Source organism: Sinohyriopsis cumingii, unplaced genomic scaffold, assembly GCF_028554795.1.
Source record: "Sinohyriopsis cumingii isolate HCF-2022 unplaced genomic scaffold, ASM2855479v2 utg000695l, whole genome shotgun sequence".
Classification (NCBI taxonomy): domain Eukaryota; kingdom Metazoa; phylum Mollusca; class Bivalvia; order Unionida; family Unionidae; genus Sinohyriopsis; species Sinohyriopsis cumingii.
The window spans coordinates 397,436-420,174 of NW_028315924.1; the positions used below are offsets into that span (position 1 = coordinate 397,436).

General features: G+C 32.4%; 1 protein-coding gene across 4 annotated transcripts in view; it reads left to right on the plus strand.

Annotated features, from left to right (window-relative positions):
• Positions 1-22,739, plus strand: part of LOC149773275 (uncharacterized) — a 146,097-nt gene that overhangs the window by 117,578 nt on the left and 5,780 nt on the right. For 3 of the 4 annotated variants that reach the window (XM_089946514.1, XM_089946515.1, XM_089946517.1), the window contains 6 exons: positions 84-401; positions 9,031-9,168; positions 12,761-12,777; positions 20,175-20,295; positions 20,991-21,027; positions 22,427-22,542. In XM_089946514.1, the coding sequence (XP_089802640.1) occupies positions 84-401; positions 9,031-9,168; positions 12,761-12,777; positions 20,175-20,295; positions 20,991-21,027; positions 22,427-22,542 (747 nt within the window). The remainder of the gene's footprint in view (positions 1-83; positions 402-9,030; positions 9,169-12,760; positions 12,778-20,174; positions 20,296-20,990; positions 21,028-22,426; positions 22,543-22,739) is intronic. The other variant, XM_089946516.1, reaches the window with a different exon arrangement.

Consider the following 22,739-nt stretch of genomic DNA (forward strand, 5'->3'; position numbering starts at 1 on the left):
TCTGGGTGTACAAACCATGGATTTTTGTATCTAAGCACTGTTACATTCAGTATGATATTTGCTTCCTGTTTAATATTTTACAGCTCCACCAGCACTGCCAAAGAAATTTTTCTTCAGCCACATTGAAGGTTCCTTTTTGGTGTTTGTGATAGAAAAGGGATTTAATGTAGGCCATGAACAAACATTTATTGTGGAATATCAGCCATTAGGAATGCCTGATGCATCCTGGTCTACTATATATAAGATTAGCGAAAATGCCTTGGATGACCCATTCACAAATGGATCATACTACATTAAGATTCCCATAATGCAAGATGGCCAGTACATATTTAGAGTCTATGCTGAAAATAGAAAAGGAAATAGTCCTGCTACAGATGGGGTAGAAGTTAAGATAAAAACAGGTTCATATACCTTTTTAGATCATAATTGATTTAACTGTTAGTTACATCAGCATTAAGTGATGTATAGATTAATTTACTTTAACATCCTGCAACAGAAATGAAAATCCATGGATGCACATTTTGGATATGGCAGAAAAAATAAAAAAGCGAATTAAATGTCTATGAAAATGAGCATTTGCCTGAACACTTTGCCTGAAAAGAGCAAAGGTTCCCAAGGCTTGGATTCAACATTTCTATGTGCAATGATCATTAATACATATAAAAAAGAAGAGAAATTTAATATGTGATATATACATTTTTATAAGACAATTACAGAATAAGAAACAAAATATTTAATATGTCAAGTTGAAGAAATATTTGTATTTTGTGGATATGCTGAGACATTGTGTTTTAGAAGACACTGACATGAATAAGCACTTTATTTACAGTATTTACAGGTTTCAGTCAACAATTATAGGTAGGAGGTTCATGATATAAAATCAATTCAATACATGATTACACTTGGGCTCAATTTAATTTCTACAACAAAGGTTGGTTCATGTTAACAACTCATCCAATAAGTTGCAGCACGTTTCTGCATACATCCTTTCCTTTTACAAATGTTATTGGCTTTGGTCCTCCCTCTATGTTAACATCTCTAATTCTTCCACTGAAATGTGAATATGTGCTCCAGACATTTGTCTTGATTCTTCAACTTGTGAAATTGTATTTACTATTAATATACAAATGAATATGGTAATGTGCACTCATATTAATAAATGATTTCTTTACATACCAGTTTACATTGGTTAAAGGGAAGTGTCTTGCATAGACTCATTTGTGATGATGAGGCTTAATTTGACTGGACCACCAGATTTATTGTCCACACAATTCTATCTCTTTCTCTCTCTCTCTCTCTCTCTCTCTCTCTCTCTCTCTCTCTCTATATATATATATATATATATATATATATATATATAAGAGATTGTTTATATTTATTATCAAACATATAATAATGCATTTTAAGAAAATGAAAGAAAACAGTTTATATCATAATGTTCCATGTTTAAGTTAGCGACTACTTTGTATGTCAGCTAAGCAGTATGCTGAAACAATTGTAAGGGTCTGTTTTTTATCAGTCTCTACCTTTGACATAATTAATGCAATTGAAAGCAACAAATCCATCAGAAATTGGTTTTCAAATTGATCAAAATGCTAATATATTCTGATGATCGGTAAATTGTCAGTTCTTATTTTTACTGGTTTTGCCCTATGCAAATTGCACTTTCACGAAAACTAATCGACATCTAGTTTTAACACAGGGTAATGGTGAGCATCAAAGAAATTGATATATAGGTGATTTCTTACAATTTATATACAAAATAGGCATTTCACTTATAAATTTGTTTGTTTAGAAATTAACTATCTACACTCTTAAGTGATATATAGGTGAAAGAAATGCCAACTTTTGACATAACTCCTTTGATAATTGAAGAACCTATCAAAAGAGCTCTGCCTCTACATCTCTTGCTGTTTATAAAACAAGAAAGTTTCTAAGGTATTGCTGGAGTATAATTTTTTGAGAAGTGTTGCTATTTTCTTGAAAAATATTGCAGTCACACATTCAAATAAGTTCTATCTGTAACTGGCTTTGTTGTTGAGTGTGACACATGGTTATCAGTATTTACAATATTGGCTACATCCAGTTTTTTTCCTCTGTACATTTTGTGCCTGCAGAAAAGAGTGTCCTTGATATTTGCTGCATCTGATGGAGTGCATACTGATTTCGAACTTTTGACATGTTTGTGTTTTGTATTGTCTGGGTTTCCTGGCATGCGGTTGTTGTACATGGTTTATCCACTTTGTTATGAGACTGTGGTCTTAAAATAAGTAACAGAAAAGAGTGCAAAGTAACATTCTTTGTAAAATTTTACAATAATTTATTTTTCTAGAATATAAAGTGAACGTAACAAGAACCTATGGTATTGCTTATTATATCCCAAAATAATCATAGAATTACAGACACAAGTCCTAATAATTAAAGTTCTGAATATACTTTGGTGGAAATGCAAATTAAATTCAGTGTTGAAGGCATTGATGTGCCTATTGTGGCCTGTATTGTGTTGTTGTACCAATAGTCTTTTGTTGAAATACAGTAATATAATTCCAGGTTTGAATTCACTATAATTCCTAGTGAATGTATCTGTCCAAGAATATTAGTTTTTATAAACACTTTATATTTCCAGAGAAAATGATCACTGCATTAAATATTTTGAAGAAATAAATTCCACACCAAATGAACTTCATGACACAACAACAATACAAAATTGATTCTTCTAGATCTTAAAGCATGAACGAATAATGATAACAAATAACAATGACTAATTTATAACAAGTACCTCAGGTCATAATTAACACTTTCCAAAAACAAGCAACATTACCTATTGGAAAATAACCTAGAAAGTTCTTAATGTTTAAATAAATAAAATAAAATGTTATAATTAAAAAGTCTGTTACTAAATGTACAATAATTAAAAAGTCTGTTACTAAATGTACAATATATAACCTAGACTATGTCAGGTAAATTATAGGGGAATTCCAATAACCTAGACCTAGACCCAAATAAACATTTACTTCTATTAGTAATGATCCTGATGTTAAACCCATATATGTAGAGAATATTTTAGCTATCTATTAGTTGTTTACAGAATACTTTTTCTTTAAAAAATCAATAATTCATATCAGGTAAAAAAATAAACTTGATTTTGGACAAGGTTAAGTCCAACATACAGTGTTACATTACAATAGCATAAAATGAAAATTTAAAAGCACAAGAAAAACAATGCACTTTAAATATACATAACACTTCCCCTCATAAAGGAAAAGAAAAATGTATGCAATAAAGCTTTCATATTACTGTTAGCAAAATGTATATGTGATAAAGAAAACAATTGCATGAAAACTTATGAATGACACAAAAGCATACATGAAACAATACATTATTACTCTACACATGAAAGTGCTTCTCCTATTAAATTGCCTTTTCCCTTAATGTGCCTAATGTCATTGTTATGTAATCCTGTTAGACCAAACTGTACCTTGATAATCACTGATTTTTATTTTTCATCTTAAAAATGAAAGCAACGGGGTTTTAATTACTAAACACAATCAAATAAAGAGCTGAACTAATGTAGACTTCAACGTGTTGCATTGCCAATAAAATTCACAGTCAAACATTCCTTCTCGATTGTGGAATAGTTTCTCTGGTGCTTATATAATTTGTAAGAAAATAACACGCAAACCACAACATCACTTAGATCAACCAACATTTTCATTGATTGACTGATTTTTGGAGCTCAAAGATTCACTGATGCACTTTTAGGTATGACCTTTAACTTATTGAAAGCCTCAGTCCTCACATTTCTCAGACCACTGTAACTTGGTTTTTTAATTTTACCCATTTGTCAGTGGTTCAGCAAGGACAAATTGGAACAAAATTTCCAATAGTATCAAACCATACCACAAATAACATCAGTTGTTTTTTTTTTTAATTTCTCAGTCTGGACTGTGACCAAACACCATTGCCTCTGAGTGGCTGCTCATAATACATTTAACCAGAATTACAACCCCTAAGTTTAACATCAAATAAAGATATACTCATTCCTCTATTATAGATATATCATTATTAAGCTAACCTAACAACTTGCTTACCTCCTACTGCAGAACAACTTGATAACTGCGTGCGTTCATTGTTTGACAAATATTCCCCAGCTACCAAGTGCAGAGTATCAATTCAAAAGTGTTCTCCATGGTAAAGCAGTGTAAGGGACCAGCTTCACACTGCTAAAGCAGACCACCGTAAAGCACCAGACTCACTATTCATAAGCAAATCTATGAAGCCGCTAAGAAGAATGTTACAAATATAGTCCATGCAGTGAAATCAGCCCACTACACTACTAAGATCATGGAAGGTTCCAGCTGCAAAGAGCTCTATGAGATTACTAATAAGCTAATGTCAAGGAATAAATCTACACCACTTCCAACTACCTTCTTTCCAGTCGACCTTCCGGACATGTTTGCAAATTTCTTCCGTGACAAAGTACAAACCATTAGAGATATGCTTGACACCACAATTTCAATTGACTCGTCATCACTATACAGTTGGGATACAGAATTTGCGCAGCAACCATTAGCAGCATTTGAACCTGTCTCTATGGATTTTGTATGTACAGTCCTGATGAAGAGTGCACCAAAGTCATGTGAACTTGATCCAATCCCAACATCACTGCTGCTTGAATGCTTAGATCCAGTATTGCCTTCACTAACATATGTTACTAATACCTCTCTCTCATCCAGGGACTTCCCATCATTTTTCAAAACTGTCATTGTAAAGCCTCTGCTGAAGAAACCAACACTAGACCATAACGATTTAAAGAACTACCGCCCAGTTTCTAATCTCCCATTCATATAAAAAATCTTAGAAAAGGTTGTTCTATCCCAGCTTGTATCTCATCTAAATTCAAACAGTCTTATTAGCAATGTACAATCTGCATATCGCCCTTGCCACAGTACTGAAACAACTCTTTTAAAAGTAGTTAATGACATTCTCTCTGCATTGGATAGCAAAATGTGCTCACCCTCCTTGATTTGTCTGCAGCATTTGACACAATAGACCATGATATATTACTTCACCATCTCAAACATGTATTTGGCATTCATGATACAGCCTTACTGTGATTCAAGTCCTACTTGGTCAACAGGACACAAATTGTATCTGAAAATGGAATACAACTCCAACCCAGTTGATCTATGGTGTAGTGTTCCACAGGGGTCAGTTGTTGGACCTGTTCTCTTCATTCTGTACACTCACTCGCTCTCAAGTGTCATAGATCATCATCCATTTTCTCACCAATTATATGCTGATGGCACCAAATATACAAATCTAGTCACCCAACTGAAGTTGATGCTACCATCCAAGGTGTAGAGAGGTGCATTTCTGATGTGAAATCATGGATGGCATGTAACAAGCTGCAGATGAATGATGATTAAACTGAGGCCATTCTGATGACAGCACAAAGACTTTCTCATTCAAATCCTTTACCTCAAACAATAAACATCAGCAACACCAACATTAAATTCATGCAATCAGTATGAAAGCTAGGTGTCACTCTGGACAGTACTCTCACATTGCACCAACATGTCATGAACACATGCAAGGCTGCATATCTTGAGCTGAGACACATCAGCTCAATTCACAAATATCTTTCAGTGGATGCCACTAAAACACTTGTGTGTTTATTAGTACTTTCAAGACTGGACTATTGTAACTCAATTCTGTCTGGTATATCTCAATATCTGCTCCAGAAACTTCAAAAAGTTCAAAACACAGCTGCTCAGATCATACTTAGAGTACCACGATCAGAGCACACCTCCCCGCTGCTCTGTACCCTACACTGGCTATCCATTCGATCCAGAATCAAAATTTTTCATAGTACCCTTCTCTGTCTACTATGCTATCCACATTATATTCATTACCTTGTCCTGAAACATATTCTTTCTGCAAGCCCATTTCTGTTTCATGGACATATCTAAGTCCATCCAATAAATTCTTCTGGTGTTGTTTGAGAGACATGCTCAGGACTGTTATCATATCTGCCATCTTATGTTCCACCATTGTTCTGCTTCACATCTTCCCTTTCTGCTCAACTCATTTCTCTTTTTTGTAAAACTTGAGGACATTTGTTGACAGTAAAAGTCTTCCATTTTGTGGTCTTGCTGATTATGATGTGGTATGCAATATGAAACTTATTATATATATATGCTAAATTGTTTTATATGTATGCTGTTGTTGGGTTTGTTTCATGATTCATCATCGGGTAAGGATGTTAAGCATTCAGACAGCAGCTGTCTTATCAGAACGCATGAGTAAAACCTCTATTGTCTTTTGTTTAACTTATATATAATTTTGTCTGATAAATTCCAATATGATATTCCACATACTGATGTTGCCATCCATAATGCCCATTTTATTTGATTTTCATGTCATTTTGTGTTCTATATCTGTTCAGTCATCATTACCAAATTTAAAAGTTTAATAAAAATTGTTCTTTGGTTTGTGTTTGAAATAGTTAATTGTCTTTGTACAATATCTTAAAAGTTTGTATTTTTGCAAGGTCTTTATTAAGTAAGGTTTAAAGCTGAATATGTTACAACACATTTTATTTTTTTATTCTTAATGTCTGTTAATTATTTATCCAAAATTTATTTATAACAGTTATTCACGCTGACTGCTAATGTTATTTTGAATGCTGTATCTATAAAAAAAATGTTTTAAAAATTAAGTACAGTGTGAAATTATTTAATGGATTTTACCCTTCTTGCATTATCTTTGTTTTGTAAACCATTTTTCTGATGCTTAGACTTTACTCAGTGTTGTATAGTGAGAATTGTGCTGATGTGCCATTATAATTCTATAAATACATTCTTGACATCCCTGAATTCTAATGGTATTTCACTGATTTTATTTCCCCAAAACCAATATGGCAACCATATTTTAGCCAAATTCAATATTAAAAAGTGATATATAAAGTTGAGACAACTATAACAATAGTGATATGCCTAATTATTAATTGTACCATTTTTTGTTACATACTTAGTGTTAGTATTAACCTTCCATGATGTTTCCACCCATTTTTCTTTTAGAAAATGATACTGAGCACTATAATTTCTCTTAACAATTACAGCATTTTATTGCACTCTACTGGGTTTTTTTTTTTAATTTTTAAAATGATCAATTAGCAGCAAGCTGATTTACTGTCTCAAAACCTTGTAACACTTAATTGACTGGCACTTCCAGTAAAGTTGGTTGGTGAAGTTTTATTTAATCAGGTCCCCATATATGTCTGGAAGGAGGATAATACAAATTAGTTGTTTATTTTATTCCAAAGGGTATCATGTGCTGACACACTGCAACAAAAAGCATGACTGTGCAGACGAATGTAATATTTATGATACAGACCCTGTGGTTGCCTTCGGCTACAGGTTGGAAAATTGACTAAGCCACCATTAACTTGGACTTAATTGGCAGTATCTTTATTGATTATCTGACATAATATACTATACCTTTTATTTTTATTTGGATGAAGTTTACTGGGTAAACAGATCAGAGACAAGTTGACTCACTTATCTGAGTACTCTAATTACTAATGTCCTTCTATTTATTTGTTCATTATGTACACCTAGTACACCTAGATTTATGGAAATACAATACAGTAGTGGAAATGTGAACTTTTACATCATGTCTGACATTTCGGGTATTTTCCTTGCAAAGATGATTTGTATCCTTGTTTGCAGTCACTGATGTGCAGGGGAAAATATTGCCAACTTTCTGTGTGTATGACTTGATTCCTACTTAGTTTATTATTGCTTACTGACTGATGGGGAAAAGGGGGGTTGGGGTTGAGAAGATTCTCTTTATTCATCTAGTATGCAACCTTGAGTAGAAAATGACTTCATCACTTAGAATTCTCATAGATAATGTTAACTAGAGGTAATAGGATTGCAATTAATCAGAGGAGACAATGTGTCATGTGACTGTTTCCAACATTGAAAAGAGTTGTGTCCCTTAAATGGCATCCTAACACAAATATGTTCATCAGATCGAGAGTTTTAGTCTAAGAAAGTGTGATATTTGAAGATAAATATTCACATATACATTTATAGAAATGAATAGGTATGATATGAGGAGAACATTATTTTCATCCAATGATCAGACAATCTTTACTAGTAAAAACATTGTATGTGAAGAGAAAATGGGCTCGTTCAATGACCACACACAATTAATATTAATAAAGGTGTGGTATATGAAGAGACACTATTAATAAGAAAGGGGCAATATGTGGTGAGAAAATGTCACCAATGATCACCCAGATAAAGTTTTTTTAACTGCAATATGTACCAATAGCAAGGCAAACTTGTTTACATTGATATAGCTGGGATTTGCAAAGCATTCTTCCCAATGAATAGAAACTAAATGTCACATATGTAAATATCTCAAACTCATGAAAATGGAACCTAGATAAAATATTAGAAATGAAAAAATTTGATTTTCACTTGGATAAGTGTTATTTGGCAGTTTAATGGATAAACAGTTCAGAGATAAGTTGATATGATTCTTGGGGTACTCCTAAGACCAATGTCATGCTGCTCAAAACCAATGATCTAAAGGACATATCCAGCAGATACAGGCATTTCAGGATTTCTCATACATAACATTACATACATGTATACATACATACATGCATACATACATACATACATACATACATACATACATACATACATACATATATACATACATGCATGAATGCATGCACACACACATGCATGCATGCATACACACATGCATGCATGCATGCACACACACATGCATGCATGCATACACACATACATGAATGCATGCACAAACATATGCATGCATGCATACACACATGCATGCATGCATGCACACACACGCACGCATGCACACACACATATACATTAATCCATACATGTTATTACATTTCAGATTGAGAAATACACTAAAGATCAATACAGTAATATATTAATGTATGTACTGATTGATAGATTCATTAAAATTATTGCTTTTCAGAACTGCCTTCTCCTGTTATTAGCTATTTCCCTGTTGGAGCTGTTGTAGGAGGTGTTGTTGGGGCAGTTGTGGTAATGATTGCCATTGTTGCTGTAGCTTTTGTCACAAGAAGATGGAAGCTAAAGCCTAAAATGGGAGGTAAGTGTCTTTAGAAGTTGTCAAACAGTAAAAAATGTATAAAATTAGAAAATTGAACCCATAGCAGTTGTTTACCTTGGGAAGCCTATTATGATGGTAAAACCACCCACTCATCTTTGGCTAAATTTAGATTAATTTTCACTCAAGAAAATATTTACCAATGCAAGTAAAACTCTGTTTCTCAAAAAGATTTATATTTGTGCATAGTTTGTATTTGCAGACCTGCCAACTCTCATGAAAATTACCCTTAAATTAAGGACATATGACATACTAGCAAAACAATGAAAAATGATCGTTGCCGAAAAATCCAGATAATTGGTTCATCCCTGTTTTATTTTGATCAGGATTTCATCTTAGATTTAGTCAAATTAGTCAGGGAACCAGACTAACGTTACAGCAGAACATTCACAACCTGCTGTTTGCAGATGACTGTGCCCTCAACACCAGCATGGAGGCAGGCATGCAACAGAGCATAGATCATTTTTCCACAGCGTGTTCCAACTTCGGACTCACCATCTCTACCAGCAAGACCAAGGTTCTGCATCAGCCAGCTCCTGGAGAAGATTACCTGGAAACATCCATCAATGTCAATGGCCAAAAGCTCAAAAATGTAGACAGGTTCACTTACCTTGGCAGCACCCTCTCACAAGCAGTCCACATAGATGATGAGGTCAACACCAGGATTGAAAAAGCCTGCATAGCATTTGGCAGACTCTGCTTCATTTTCTGGGATAGGAGAGGCATCAAGCTTGCCCCCAAACTCAAAGTCTACACAATGGTTGTTCTCCACTCCCTCCTCTGTGCTTGCGAGACATGGTTGGTGTATGGCGATCATGTTAAAAAACTGAACCACTTCCATATGAGCTCCCTGAGAAAACTACTGAAAATCAGATGGCAGGACAAGGTACTAAACACAGAGGTGCTCACTAAGGCTGGCATGATAAGCATCCACACCATGCTGTGCAAGGCACAACTCCGATGGGCTGGCCATGTTGTTCGCAATGCTAGTAGAACTCCTACCTAAGAAGGTCTTCCATGGAGAGCTACACCATTGATCCTGGCAGCTGGGAGAGTGTTGCTGCTAACTGATCTGCTTGGTGCAGTCAAGTCAATGCTGGGGCAGCAGCATGTGTTCAGAAAAGACTGGTAGTTGCAGCTGAAAAACATGACCTGTGCAAATCCAGGAACAGCATTTCCTCAACTCCTGCTCAGCAACCTACACATCCATGTCCCCACTGCAGCAGACTATTCTGTGTCCGAATCAGACTGATCAGCCATCTCCGGACCCACTCCCAGTGAATTGATAACATTAACTGGTCCTCATCGACACTGATGGACAAACATCATCATGATCATCATCATCATCATCATCATCATCATCATCATCATCATCATCATCACAGAAGCACCCCAGATGTATTAAATTGCACCTATTTGTTCATTTGAAGCATCTGCATAATCAAACTGTTGATTATAGAATTTTTTAAATATTGTCCAGAAAGTGATGCATGTTTAAGACGAAAGAGAAAAAAATGGCTTCTAGAAAAGTGTTAATAATCAACATAGAAGAATAAAAAGGAGTATTCAGAGTCTTCTGAATAAAGTTGGAAGGGACAAAATTACGTTTATTGGATGTCATGTACCAATTAGAGAATGCCTCATGGTGTGAGATATCATTGTTGTCGTCAATGTAAAATGGAAAAGAATTTCCAAGAGTTATGTCAAGCTGAGAGATAGCAACACGTCATTGAGCTGTATACAGTTTGGAACTAGAGGTTTTCGACTGTGCTAGTGGTAAATAAAGTCTACGCATACTTTACAAACTTTTCAGTTGAACATAATGTTTATTGTCGATGGGTTGAACTTTTAATTACATTTATCAGCTTTACAAAAATGGTTAGTGATATTTTTTTTTAATCTTACTGAAAACTGGTCAGTCTTATGGAAAAAAATCAACTGCCTTACTGAGACTGACTCATCAGGGTGGGCAGGTCTGCATTTGGGGTAAGAACAATAATTTGTTACGTTTGTGTCAAAAAGTCAAAGGTCAAGGTCACTGCTACATGCAGTGGAAAAGTTTCTGTAAAATAATCACACACTCCATAATGGCACCAAACAGTTAGACTTACTTGCTGATATGGAAAGGAAATAAGCTACATATATTTGCATTGACAATTTTCAAAGTTGAAGTCACAGCAACCTGAATCATGGCAAAGTCACAGCAACCTGAATCAAGGCAACTTGTTTCTTGATCATTTCCGTCTAGATTCAGCCAAAGTATGCTAATACCTACATACAGGCTATTCCTGATACAGCAACAAGGTTAGTCTTCACCTCCTGCAAAATGCTACAACTCCTAACCATGTAAAAGGGTTACTCTGGTTTTTCATTTAGGAAGTATAATTGAAAATGAAATACAAACATGACATATCCGAGGGAAACCAGGATTGTGGTCAGTAGGGTGCCAATAATATTGCTTTTATTTATTTATAAATATAATATCTTTGATATTTAATTACTGTATTTTCATATCTTTTCAAATTTTATCTGAGTGATTCTTTGTGCATATTTTTAATATCACATAGGTCAGCATTCTAAATTGTATCAATCCAACTTAAGATTTCCTGCTCTGCATTTTCACAACTTATTTGACAACATTTATTAATTACCATTAAGGAAAAAAAACAAATGAAACGAAAATTGTATTTTGCAAGTACCATGATAATGCTCAATTTTTTTTCTCCATTAACTTTACATTGATGCAGTATTTCTCCATACTGCATGAATCATACTGCATGACAATTGTGTCTAAAAATAGTATCATCTGTTAGGAATTTAATGTTATTGTAAATAACATACACTCATTCAGCAAATGTCAGAGCTTTTGATTTATTAGATTAGTTTGTGGATAAAAAAAAATGAAATTTTATCCATTTGAAGATGACGATGTGGATATTTAACACCAGTTTTTACACCAAATTCATTGAATATTTAGTGGAACTGTGTTTGATTTAACCTGATACATGGCAGCCATCTTGAAGTTTTATTTATTTATTATTTTCACACATTCAGACTGTAAAATATAACTGAAAAGTTACACTTGAAATAAGGATGTTAGTGATTTACTTACTCGTAATTGTTTCTTGTTACTTAATTTTAATTGTATATTGCTTCATGCTTTCTTAGAATACCTTGGGAAAAAAATATTATTGTTGGTAATTTTTCTATACTACATCCATCTTTAACCTTTATATATCTACCACCTTAAAACAAAAAAGTTAAAACCTAGTTTGGAGTCTCATAAAACCTTATCCATACATTAATCAAGAGATCTTAAGTGGAATATAAATTAAATGATATCTTTCAGATATTTAATGTCTTGTAAATCAAAATAAACTTTTTTGAGGATTGTCATAAAACTTTACACACACTTTACACACACCTTCAACCTGAAATTAATTTATCTATACTTATTATATATTATTTTCTGTGATTAACATTTACAATTCTTGTACAAATATGACTTAATGATGGGGAACAAATAATGAAATGATGACAGGTATGATCTAACAGATCTCTATTTTAATTACAGAGAACAAGAGGAGAGTAGTGAGTATTATTCTTTCGTTAATTTATTTGATCATAATCCAGTTTTTTTGCAGGTATTTCTTTAATTTCAGTATACAGATTTGGTAGATTAGTACATAAGTGTGATTTGTTACCATGGATAGTTTATGAGGGCATTAATAAATCATGCCAATAATAAGCAAATGTTCCTCCAAATATCATGTAACACCAGTATTCTTATATTCATGTAGTTTTACTCAAAAAATATCATGCAACACCCAATATTCTTATATTCATGTATTTTGACTCAAAATACCATGCAACACCAGTATTCTTATATTCATGTATTGTGACTCAAAATCTCATTTAACACACAGTATTCTTATATTCTTATACAGCTGAGTCAAATTTGACACGATGGCTGGAATCCATATAACCCAACCTTGTATGGACTGATCAGTGTTATAATCAACCAAGTCTGTAAGCTGAAAATTATACAAATACCTAAAATATGGTTGGAGAGTGGTAATAAAAGCAGCCACAAAAATATGTGCTTTTGAATAAATGAAGACAAACTAGTCAGAAGAACACTTATATATTGACAACTTGCATTTGTGTAGTACATTCCATAATCCATTAAATATTGTACATATATACAAGAAATCAATGAATTCGTGTATTGATCATATATGTTATAAAATTAATGTATGATACACGTCCCACTAGAAAACACAAATAACACATATAAAAATATTGATAGTCCTCATTTTGATCTATATTTGATTATCACTTAACAATTCACTACAACTGTCACATGTAGCACGTGGCTATAGCTGCTTATATATACATGTACTTAAATTGGTCCATCATCTTGCCAAGGCTACCCAGGGGATGAGGTTATTCATAGGGAAATGAAAACATAAACAAATTAAAAAGTTCAACAGGTATCTTTGCAAGATCTATCTTTGTTAGTTGATGGCCAGATATCTAAAGTTTCAAAAGATTGGAAATTTAATTTGCATTTTTATCCACAATTTGTAGTGACCAAAAACATAGTATTTTTCCTGCAAAAATAAAATTTCAAGGAACAATAAACATGTTCCAGTTGCTGCAGAAAATGCAACAATCCATCAGATTACATTCCTTTTATTTAAAGTTGGTGCTGATTTCCTTTGATGAAAGTTTTTTATTGTTGTTATTGATGACTGTAGTCGGCTTTCTTTAATGAAGGGTGCATGTGCTATTGAAATTACCGCTAAAGGACAGCTTTGCAGGACCAAACAGATGTATATTTCTTATTGTGGAAGCAACATCAAATAACTGTAGAGCATTGATTAAGACTGAAGATAGTGCCTCGTCCGGTTGATCTTGGCTACCAGAAATGTCCACCCACCAAAAATATATTTTAAAAAATTTGAAGATCTCATAGCATACATTACTCAGGCCAGATGTCAGAATAAGTGGATTATGATATAACAATGCACTGTCAAGATAGTTTGTCAATATGAACAAAGAATAAGTTTATCTAACAATAAATAAATTCCAGTGCATTTTATATCAAATTTTCAGTTTCTTTTCTTGGTGCTTCTGAATTTCATTACTCCAAACCCAAGGTTGTATATACAAGTTTAAATGACCAACAATGTTGCCACAACAAAAAAGACCAACTCAGCAGATGCTATATTTTGTTGCCAGTAAGAAAAATAAATTTAAATTTGCAACATTGGCAAAGTCAGCATTATAACTGAATAAACTTGTTACAAATTATTTTTCATACATTTAAGAAGAAAAACATTTTCCGTGTATGAGTAAAATACATGTGAAATTACACAAGCCATGCCACCATCATTTGTATTAGAATTCCTGCACGATCTCTTTCCCAAAATAATAAAAAACTTTTAAACCTTACTTTTTGTATTTTTAAGAAAGAAAACAAACAAAAAAATTTGTGAGAAAAATACATGTATATGAAATTTTGGGGGCCATGCCAAAATTGTGTTATATCCGAATTCATGTTATAACAGTGTGTGTTATAGAAGGGTCATGCTGTATCATGGTTCATAATATCATGTAACACCCAGTATTGTTATACTCTTTTATCTTGACTCGAAATATTATGTAACACCCAGTATTCTTTTATTCCTGTATCATGACTTATGCTATCCTGTAACACCCAGTATTTGTATACTCTTTTATCTTGACTCAAAATATTATGTAACACCCAGTATTCTTTTATTCCTGTATCATAACTCACAACATCATGAAACACCCAATATTTGTATATTCCTGTATCATGACTCAAAATATCATTTAACACCCAGTATTCTTGTATTTCTGTATCATGACTTATATCATGTAACACCCAGTATTTTTATACTATTTTATCTTGACTCAAATAATTATGTAACACCAAGTATTCTTTATTCCTGTATCATATCTCAAAACATCATGCAACACCCAATATTTTTATTTTCATGTATCATGACTCAAAATATCATGTAACACCCATTATTATATGCTGATTTTTTATCCTTTAACTTTACATTATCATAATCATTCAATATTTTACGATATTGCACACCTTCATATTGCATCCAAGTGCAATATACATGTGACCAATAGTGTTTTAGGAACTACTTTGTAAACAAATCATGTACATTCGCATAGTAGGCACAATAAGTTTTGGTTGCTTACATTTGTTTCAGAATGAACTAAAGCAGATGTTTCGTGGTCTGCAACATACCAACTGTTTTGCTACATTCCACGTTAACTTTTTGATACATTATTTCAGATTTTTCGACAGACACCATATTTCATAAAATTGCTTGGTACCTACAAATAACATGCAAGTTATAAAGGCACAAACTGTCTCCTTTAGCTGGTAATAAGAATGGCAAAAATATGCTTAGAGTTTTACGTCCTGAATTTCCTCAAAATTACTTTCTTAGTTCTGCAAATCCAAATTACACGAGTCATGAGTTCTCAAGCTTAATTATATATTTTGAAATTGTACTGTAATTTCGACTATATTTCAAGTGCCATCTTCCTTACTGCAGTCAAAATGAAATAAACATTAAATTCAATAGTGTATTTTTGATCATTGCAATTGAAACACTTCATATTTTTCCCACATTATGATTTCAAATAGTCAATGACAGAACAAACACATTTGCAGATGTAAACACGCTTCTCCCACACCGCTTCAATCCGATGTATTTCATGTACAAATTGCACCAATGAATCCAGTCCAAAATCACAAACTTTCATCGAATCAAAACAAAATACCAAAATCTATTCATTCCAGATCAAATGGAAAAGTTGTTGCAATGCACATTCATTCACAATATGCAAATTTCAATTTTAACTACACACGCCATTTTCTTTCGAAAGTTATGTCAAGTGCGCGACTAAGTTCAAATTTACCTGGGCAGAGTTATGTGCGCATTAATAATATTTTTGTAGTGTTATGATAAATCTGGACTTTTGTATTTCGTTTAGAATACGACATACATTCACTTACATTGTTTCTTGGAGTGTATTTTGTTTATATAATTAAGCTTTAGGTAGAATAAGAAAATGAACATATAATAAAAAGATTACTGTATTTGTATGGAAAAATGTAAACTTGTTTTGTTGGATGGATATACTTCACTCCCAAGGTCGTGCAGTATTCCATCCAAAAAACTTGTTCATATTTTCCCATACAAATGCAGTAACTTATAAGTATTCTTGTATTCCTGTATCATCACTCAAAATATCATGTAACACCCAATATTCTTGTATTCCTGTATCATCACTCAAAATATCATGTAACACCCAATATTCTTGTATTCCTGTATCATGACTCAAAATATCATGTAACACCCAATATTCTTGTATTCCTGTATCATCACTCAAAATATCATGTAACACCCAATATTCTTGTATTCCTGTATCATCACTCAAAATATCATGTAACACCCAATATTCTTGTATTCCTGTATCATGACTCAAAATATCATGTAACACCCAATATTCTTGTATTCCTGTATCATCACTCAAAATATCATGTAACACCCAATATTCTTGTATTCCTGTATCATCACTCAAAATATCATGTAACACATACTATTCTTATGCTCTTGTGTCATGAATTATAATATCATGTCATATCTAGTATTCTTATATTCTTGTAACCTGATTCATAATATCATGTACCACAAATAATTGTTATATTCCAGTATCAGCACACCAAACGAATTTAAATAATCATTCAGTGAAATAGAAATAACATGTACTAGGTTGCTACTGTATTAACTCATAGAATGACATTAATTACCTGTTGTCTATATTGAAGTTGACTTTGTTGATAAAATTATTCAGAGCACAGAAATCAATTACATCATTAAAAAACCTGAAAGCTTGCATTCACCCTCCATTCCAGACTGAAATCTCAGGAAGTAATTGAAAATAATATACATATAACCAGCTTGTATTATCTGTTACTGATGGTTATAATATACTTGTGTGTAGAGACATTAGTCAGTGACTTTCACTTGAAGATTGGTGTAATATAAAGTGATTATTGGTACATTATTATAATATTGTATTTGAATATTGGTGTAATCTAAAGTTATTATTGGTACATTATTATGATTTTTGTTCTTTTAATGTGCTGATCTCTGTGTTCATAATAACATATAGTTGAGTATTTACATGTCTGTCTGCCAGTCCTTAAAACAGTTTTATATTTATAGCAAACCAAACTAAAGATTTATCAAATTAAAGCTAATTTTAGAAGAAACAAAATCTAGAATTGTGTGTAAAATAAAAGGAAGTAAAAATAAAGCAAACTAAAACTAGATCATCCAAAGTGACAGTGTAATATTTCTGATTTTATAATTTGGTATAAAAAGGCATTATGCAAATTTAGCTGGTCTTGGGACCAAATAAGAACACAATGAAAAGTATGCATTTGTTTTAGTTGTATGTACTGAACAATGTTTAGGCTGAACAAAATTGAGAATAATCCTAATTTTTTGATAAATGTAATTATATAGTATTCCCAATAATTTAAGCCATGTATTGTCTGTAACTGACCTAACCCAATATACTCTACACCTATGCATATGTTTAGTTCAGTTTTGAATGATTCTTTGTTTTATTTTTGGCTTTAATTGCATAGATTCTAGCACATAGTGTGATAATCATTCTATCAACTTGAGTGCTGAATGCATCTCTGTTATAAATGTTCACTCAAAATTGTTTAATTTTTGTCTCTATTGATTTATCCACTTTTCTATTTTGTCATTGCATTCCTCCACACAAATATTAGTGATCACTTTCCAATCAATATATTTTTGTGTGTCTATTTTTATTTTATTTAGCTTGTGAAAGAATGATGTGTTTTACTCAGATAGTAAAAAAAATGTAGTACTCAAATGTAGTACTCAAATATACAAATATACAAATCTAGCTGAAGCTGAGGTTGCCATCCAAGGTGTAGCAAGATGCATTTCTGATGTTAAGTCATGGATGACAAGCAATAAGCTACATATGAATGAAGATAAAACTAAAGTCATCCTGATCACCAGCAAATGCTTTCTCATTCACATCCTTTACCTCAGACAATAAGTGTCAGCTATGCCAATATTACATTTACAGTCAGTACAAACCTAGGCATCACTCTCGACAGTACACTCTCATTACGTCAACATGTAATGAACATATATATGCAAGGCTGCATATAAAGAGCTTAGATATATCAGTACCATTCACAATTTTCTTTGGTTGATGCCATATAAACACTTATGTAATTTCAAGACTGGACTATGGTAATTCACTTCTTTCTGGTTCATTCAGGTATTTACTACTGAAACTTCATAAAATTCAAAATATGGTTGCTCTAATCATCCATAGAGTATGAAGAACTGAGCACCTGATCTCCCCTCCATTCTGTAATATTGACTGAATTCAGTTGATGTTTTCCTTGAATGCAATCAAAGTTTTCCATGAATTCAGTCTGTTAAGCTTTCTTTGACTTCAGTAGAAGTTTTCCATGAATTCAATCAAAGTTTTCCAAGAATACAAAGTTTTCCACAAATTCAATAAAAATTTTCCATGAATTCTGTCCAAGTTTTCCATGAACCCAATCAAAGTATTGCATGAATTCTATCTAAGCCTTTGTTAAATCATTGTATATTTATCATTTAGAGTTTACAAGATGTTTAAATTTAGCTGAGAAAAAATGTGCATACTTATATTAAATGCATAATTTATTCCTTTTTCCTTCCATATTGTTTTATTGATTTTGCTCTTAGGAATAATAATGTTCACTGTTATCGTCATTAACTATAATAGAAAAAAAGGAAAAAATAATCTTTAGCTTTTCGAAAATGTTGCATGATAATTTCCTTGTACATGAAATTGACAAATTAACATTTTTTTTTGTTTTCTTGAATGTTAATTTGTGACAAAATTAACTCTCGCCATATTTTTCTTTTGTCCAAAATTGTAAACATGTTACCTCTTGATGCTGAAATTGTTGCTTCTATGTTATAATCATGAAATATTTATGTCACATCTCTGAACATGGCTGAGGTTATCACTGTGCAACTCTGTGCCATTATTTTCAGTTTTCGAGTGGACCATATACTTTGGGGATTTTAGTTTTACTCATTAGTGTGTATAAAAAACATCCAGTGTGTGTGTGTGTGTGTGTGTGTGTGTGTGTGTGTGTATATACATTCTGAGAATTTTAAGAAGCCAACTCTCTATGCAGTCACTCATCAGATATATATATATATATATATATATATATATATATATATATATATATATATATATATATATATATATATATATATATATATATATATATATATATGATTTGTGATTTTTATTCTTTTTAATGTAGCTTTAACAATTTTTCAGTCATATCTCTACGATGTCTGCAATGTGGCAGTTTATAGTGATGTCTAGCACTGGGGCATCATGCCACAGTCATGTAGCATGATTTCCCACCCAGTCACATTATACTTACATCAGGCCAACCAGTCCTAACACTAACCTCTTAATGCTGAATGCCAAGCGAGGCAGCTGTTAGTACCATTTTTTAAGTCTCTGGTATGACTCGGCCGGGGATCGAACTCACGACCTCCTGCATCCGAGGCGGACACTCTAACCACTAGGCCACCGGAGCGGTATATATATATATATATATATATATATCTTCAAGTTAGTCAGAAAAGACCTTCCCATCAAATTTATTATTTCTTTTTGTGAGCAAAAAAGTCCCCAGTGCATATAGAACAATAATTTACATTTGTGTAGCAGCAAATGAAACAGCTCTGACCATACTTGTTGTCTACAGAAGATATGATATGTTCATATTCCCCATTGTTATAGTTTTTATTTATTGTTGAGAGAATTTTTTTTATTCTTGGCTTGTATGTATTTAGGCCCTTGGCAGCAAAGACCCGGAGTACATGAACACTGCCTTCAGAAGTGATATCAGCACCACAGAATATGAAGCTCTTCAATTAGGTCAAACAGGGGCAACTCAGTATGAAGCACTTAATGGTAATGTTTATTTATCTGATTATTACATTAATAAAACCTTGGAGTGTTATATTTAACTTAGTGTCTCTGATTATTACATTAATAAGATAGTGGGGTGTTATATTTAACTTAGTGTCTCTGAATATTACCTTAATAAGGCTGTGGAGTGTTATAATTAACTTAGTGTCTCTGATTATTACAATATGATTGTGGAGTGTTATATTTAACTTAGCGTCTCTGATTATTACATTAATAAGATTGTTGAGTGTTATATTTAATTAAGTGTCTCTGATTATTACATTAATAGGATTGTATACTGCAATAGTTAGCTTAATATCTTCACTCTCATAGTTTAGTTTTTGTTTTCTAAGAATATTTCCATTATGTAATAAGGATATTTGCTTTTATTTTTGTACCTCTTCAAAGTTAATATTTCTAAATAATGACTATCATATATTATACTCAAGCATATTTACTTCTAATTATCAAAGTAATAGATTATTAGTTCAAATTATAGGATATGTCAGAATGTATGTGTCCATAGGAAACACTGGCCAATCATAAAATATTTAATGTCCATAAGAAAACCTGAGCATGCACCATTTCTTTGTTTATTCCAGTCTGAGTAATGTTATTCCTACCCCCCCCCCCCCACACTAATACTCTAAAACTCCAATAAAATTAAAGCATCTACATTCGTACACATTTATTTTCAGATCCAAAATCAAAATTAAACCAATCTGCTGATATCAGGTGACTAGTTGCATATCTATCTATCTATCTGTCTATCTATCTATCTATCTATCTATCTATCTACTGACACAAATCTATGTTCTTATATCACTGATTATCATGGTTTGTTACACATTAAAATCCAGGCATCCATTTTCCCATCCATTCATACATGTTTGAGAAAGTGCTGTTGAAGAGGCTTACTTAACTTAGTGAATGAAAAACTTTTTCTCATCTGTTAAAACAGAGACTTTGAGACAAATGTTGTGGCATTTCGTGATACAGACATGCGAGTGCATTGGTTTTGTTAAAGATATATACCATGTTCTTGTGAAATGCCAACTTGGACACTTTTCCCTCTTATATGTTGTTAAGACAATAGGTTTTAAACTACTGTATGTAACAGAAAGAAGTGAGGCCAATAAGTTTAGTAAAATAAATAAATAATTTATTCCCCTAGAATACAAAGTTAACATTCAAAAGATGCTTATATTATTGTGAATTAAATTCCAAATAATCCTAAATGTCCCATCACAATTCCAAAAGTCTTGAATGTCCTGATGTATGTTCTGAATTATTTCCAATAGTTTTGAATGTCCTGATGTACCACATTGATACGATCCAATATGTATTTGAATAACTTCACAAAAATTCCAATGTTGTTTTATAAGGTATAATTGACTGAAAATTATTTATTTCTAGCATAAACAAAAAAGAGATAAACAGCTGTGATCATTTGTTCAGATTTTATTTATTTATTTCAGATATTCATTGGAATTACAAAATCATTAGACATTCAGATTTAGTACCTGTTTTGGAATTAATGTGAATTACTAGTCAAAAATATTTTGGATTATATCATTGTGATACAAAAAGACTTATTGGCACATCATCAGAATAAATTAAACTTCATTTGGATTACCACTTGAATTCATTTGGAATACTCACTCAATACTCTTGGACTTGTGATAGAACTTTAAGAACTATTTAGGATTTTCATCACCATACTGTAAGTTATTTGTAATTTTTCACTTTCTACATTAGGGAAATAAACTGTATTTTTTGAATAAAACAAACTTTTCTGGATTTCACACTTTTCTATTACTTAATTTAAGACCATAGGGTCATAACAGATTGTATAGATCAGAACTGGAATTGAAACATGAACGTTTACATCATGCAAGTGTCAGAAAAGTTTACCTGATAAGACTTGGTTTTTCGCAAACATTGCTTTTTTAACAATGTGTTTAATTTCCTGTGAGGATGAGTATATTTGTCAATTTTGTAAAATATTATTTGTGGACAGAGTCAAGACTATGCTTCTATTTTGCCAAAACCTAATCAGCCAACACAATGAAATTAGTTTGTACAGAATAAATGCAATATCACAAATAATGAGTTTGATTATTCGTGTTTTCAGGAATTCTTCTGATCCAAGACAGCCATCTGGTGAAATGTTGTATGACAAACTTCAACCATGTGATGCTAATCAGGGTCATACATACAGCTCTCTTAGTTCACCAAGACTTGATGAGGGTAAGATTGTAATAATTCATTTAATTTTGTTAGGTAATTATACCAAGGACATACATAGAGCTCCCTGAGGTTAATGAGATTTGATTAGGTAAAAACTGAATAATCCTCTGAATTATGTTTGACATTTATATCAAGTCAACATGCACAGTTTTCTCAGTTCATACAAATTTGTTCTCTGATTTAGGTTTGACAGTTAT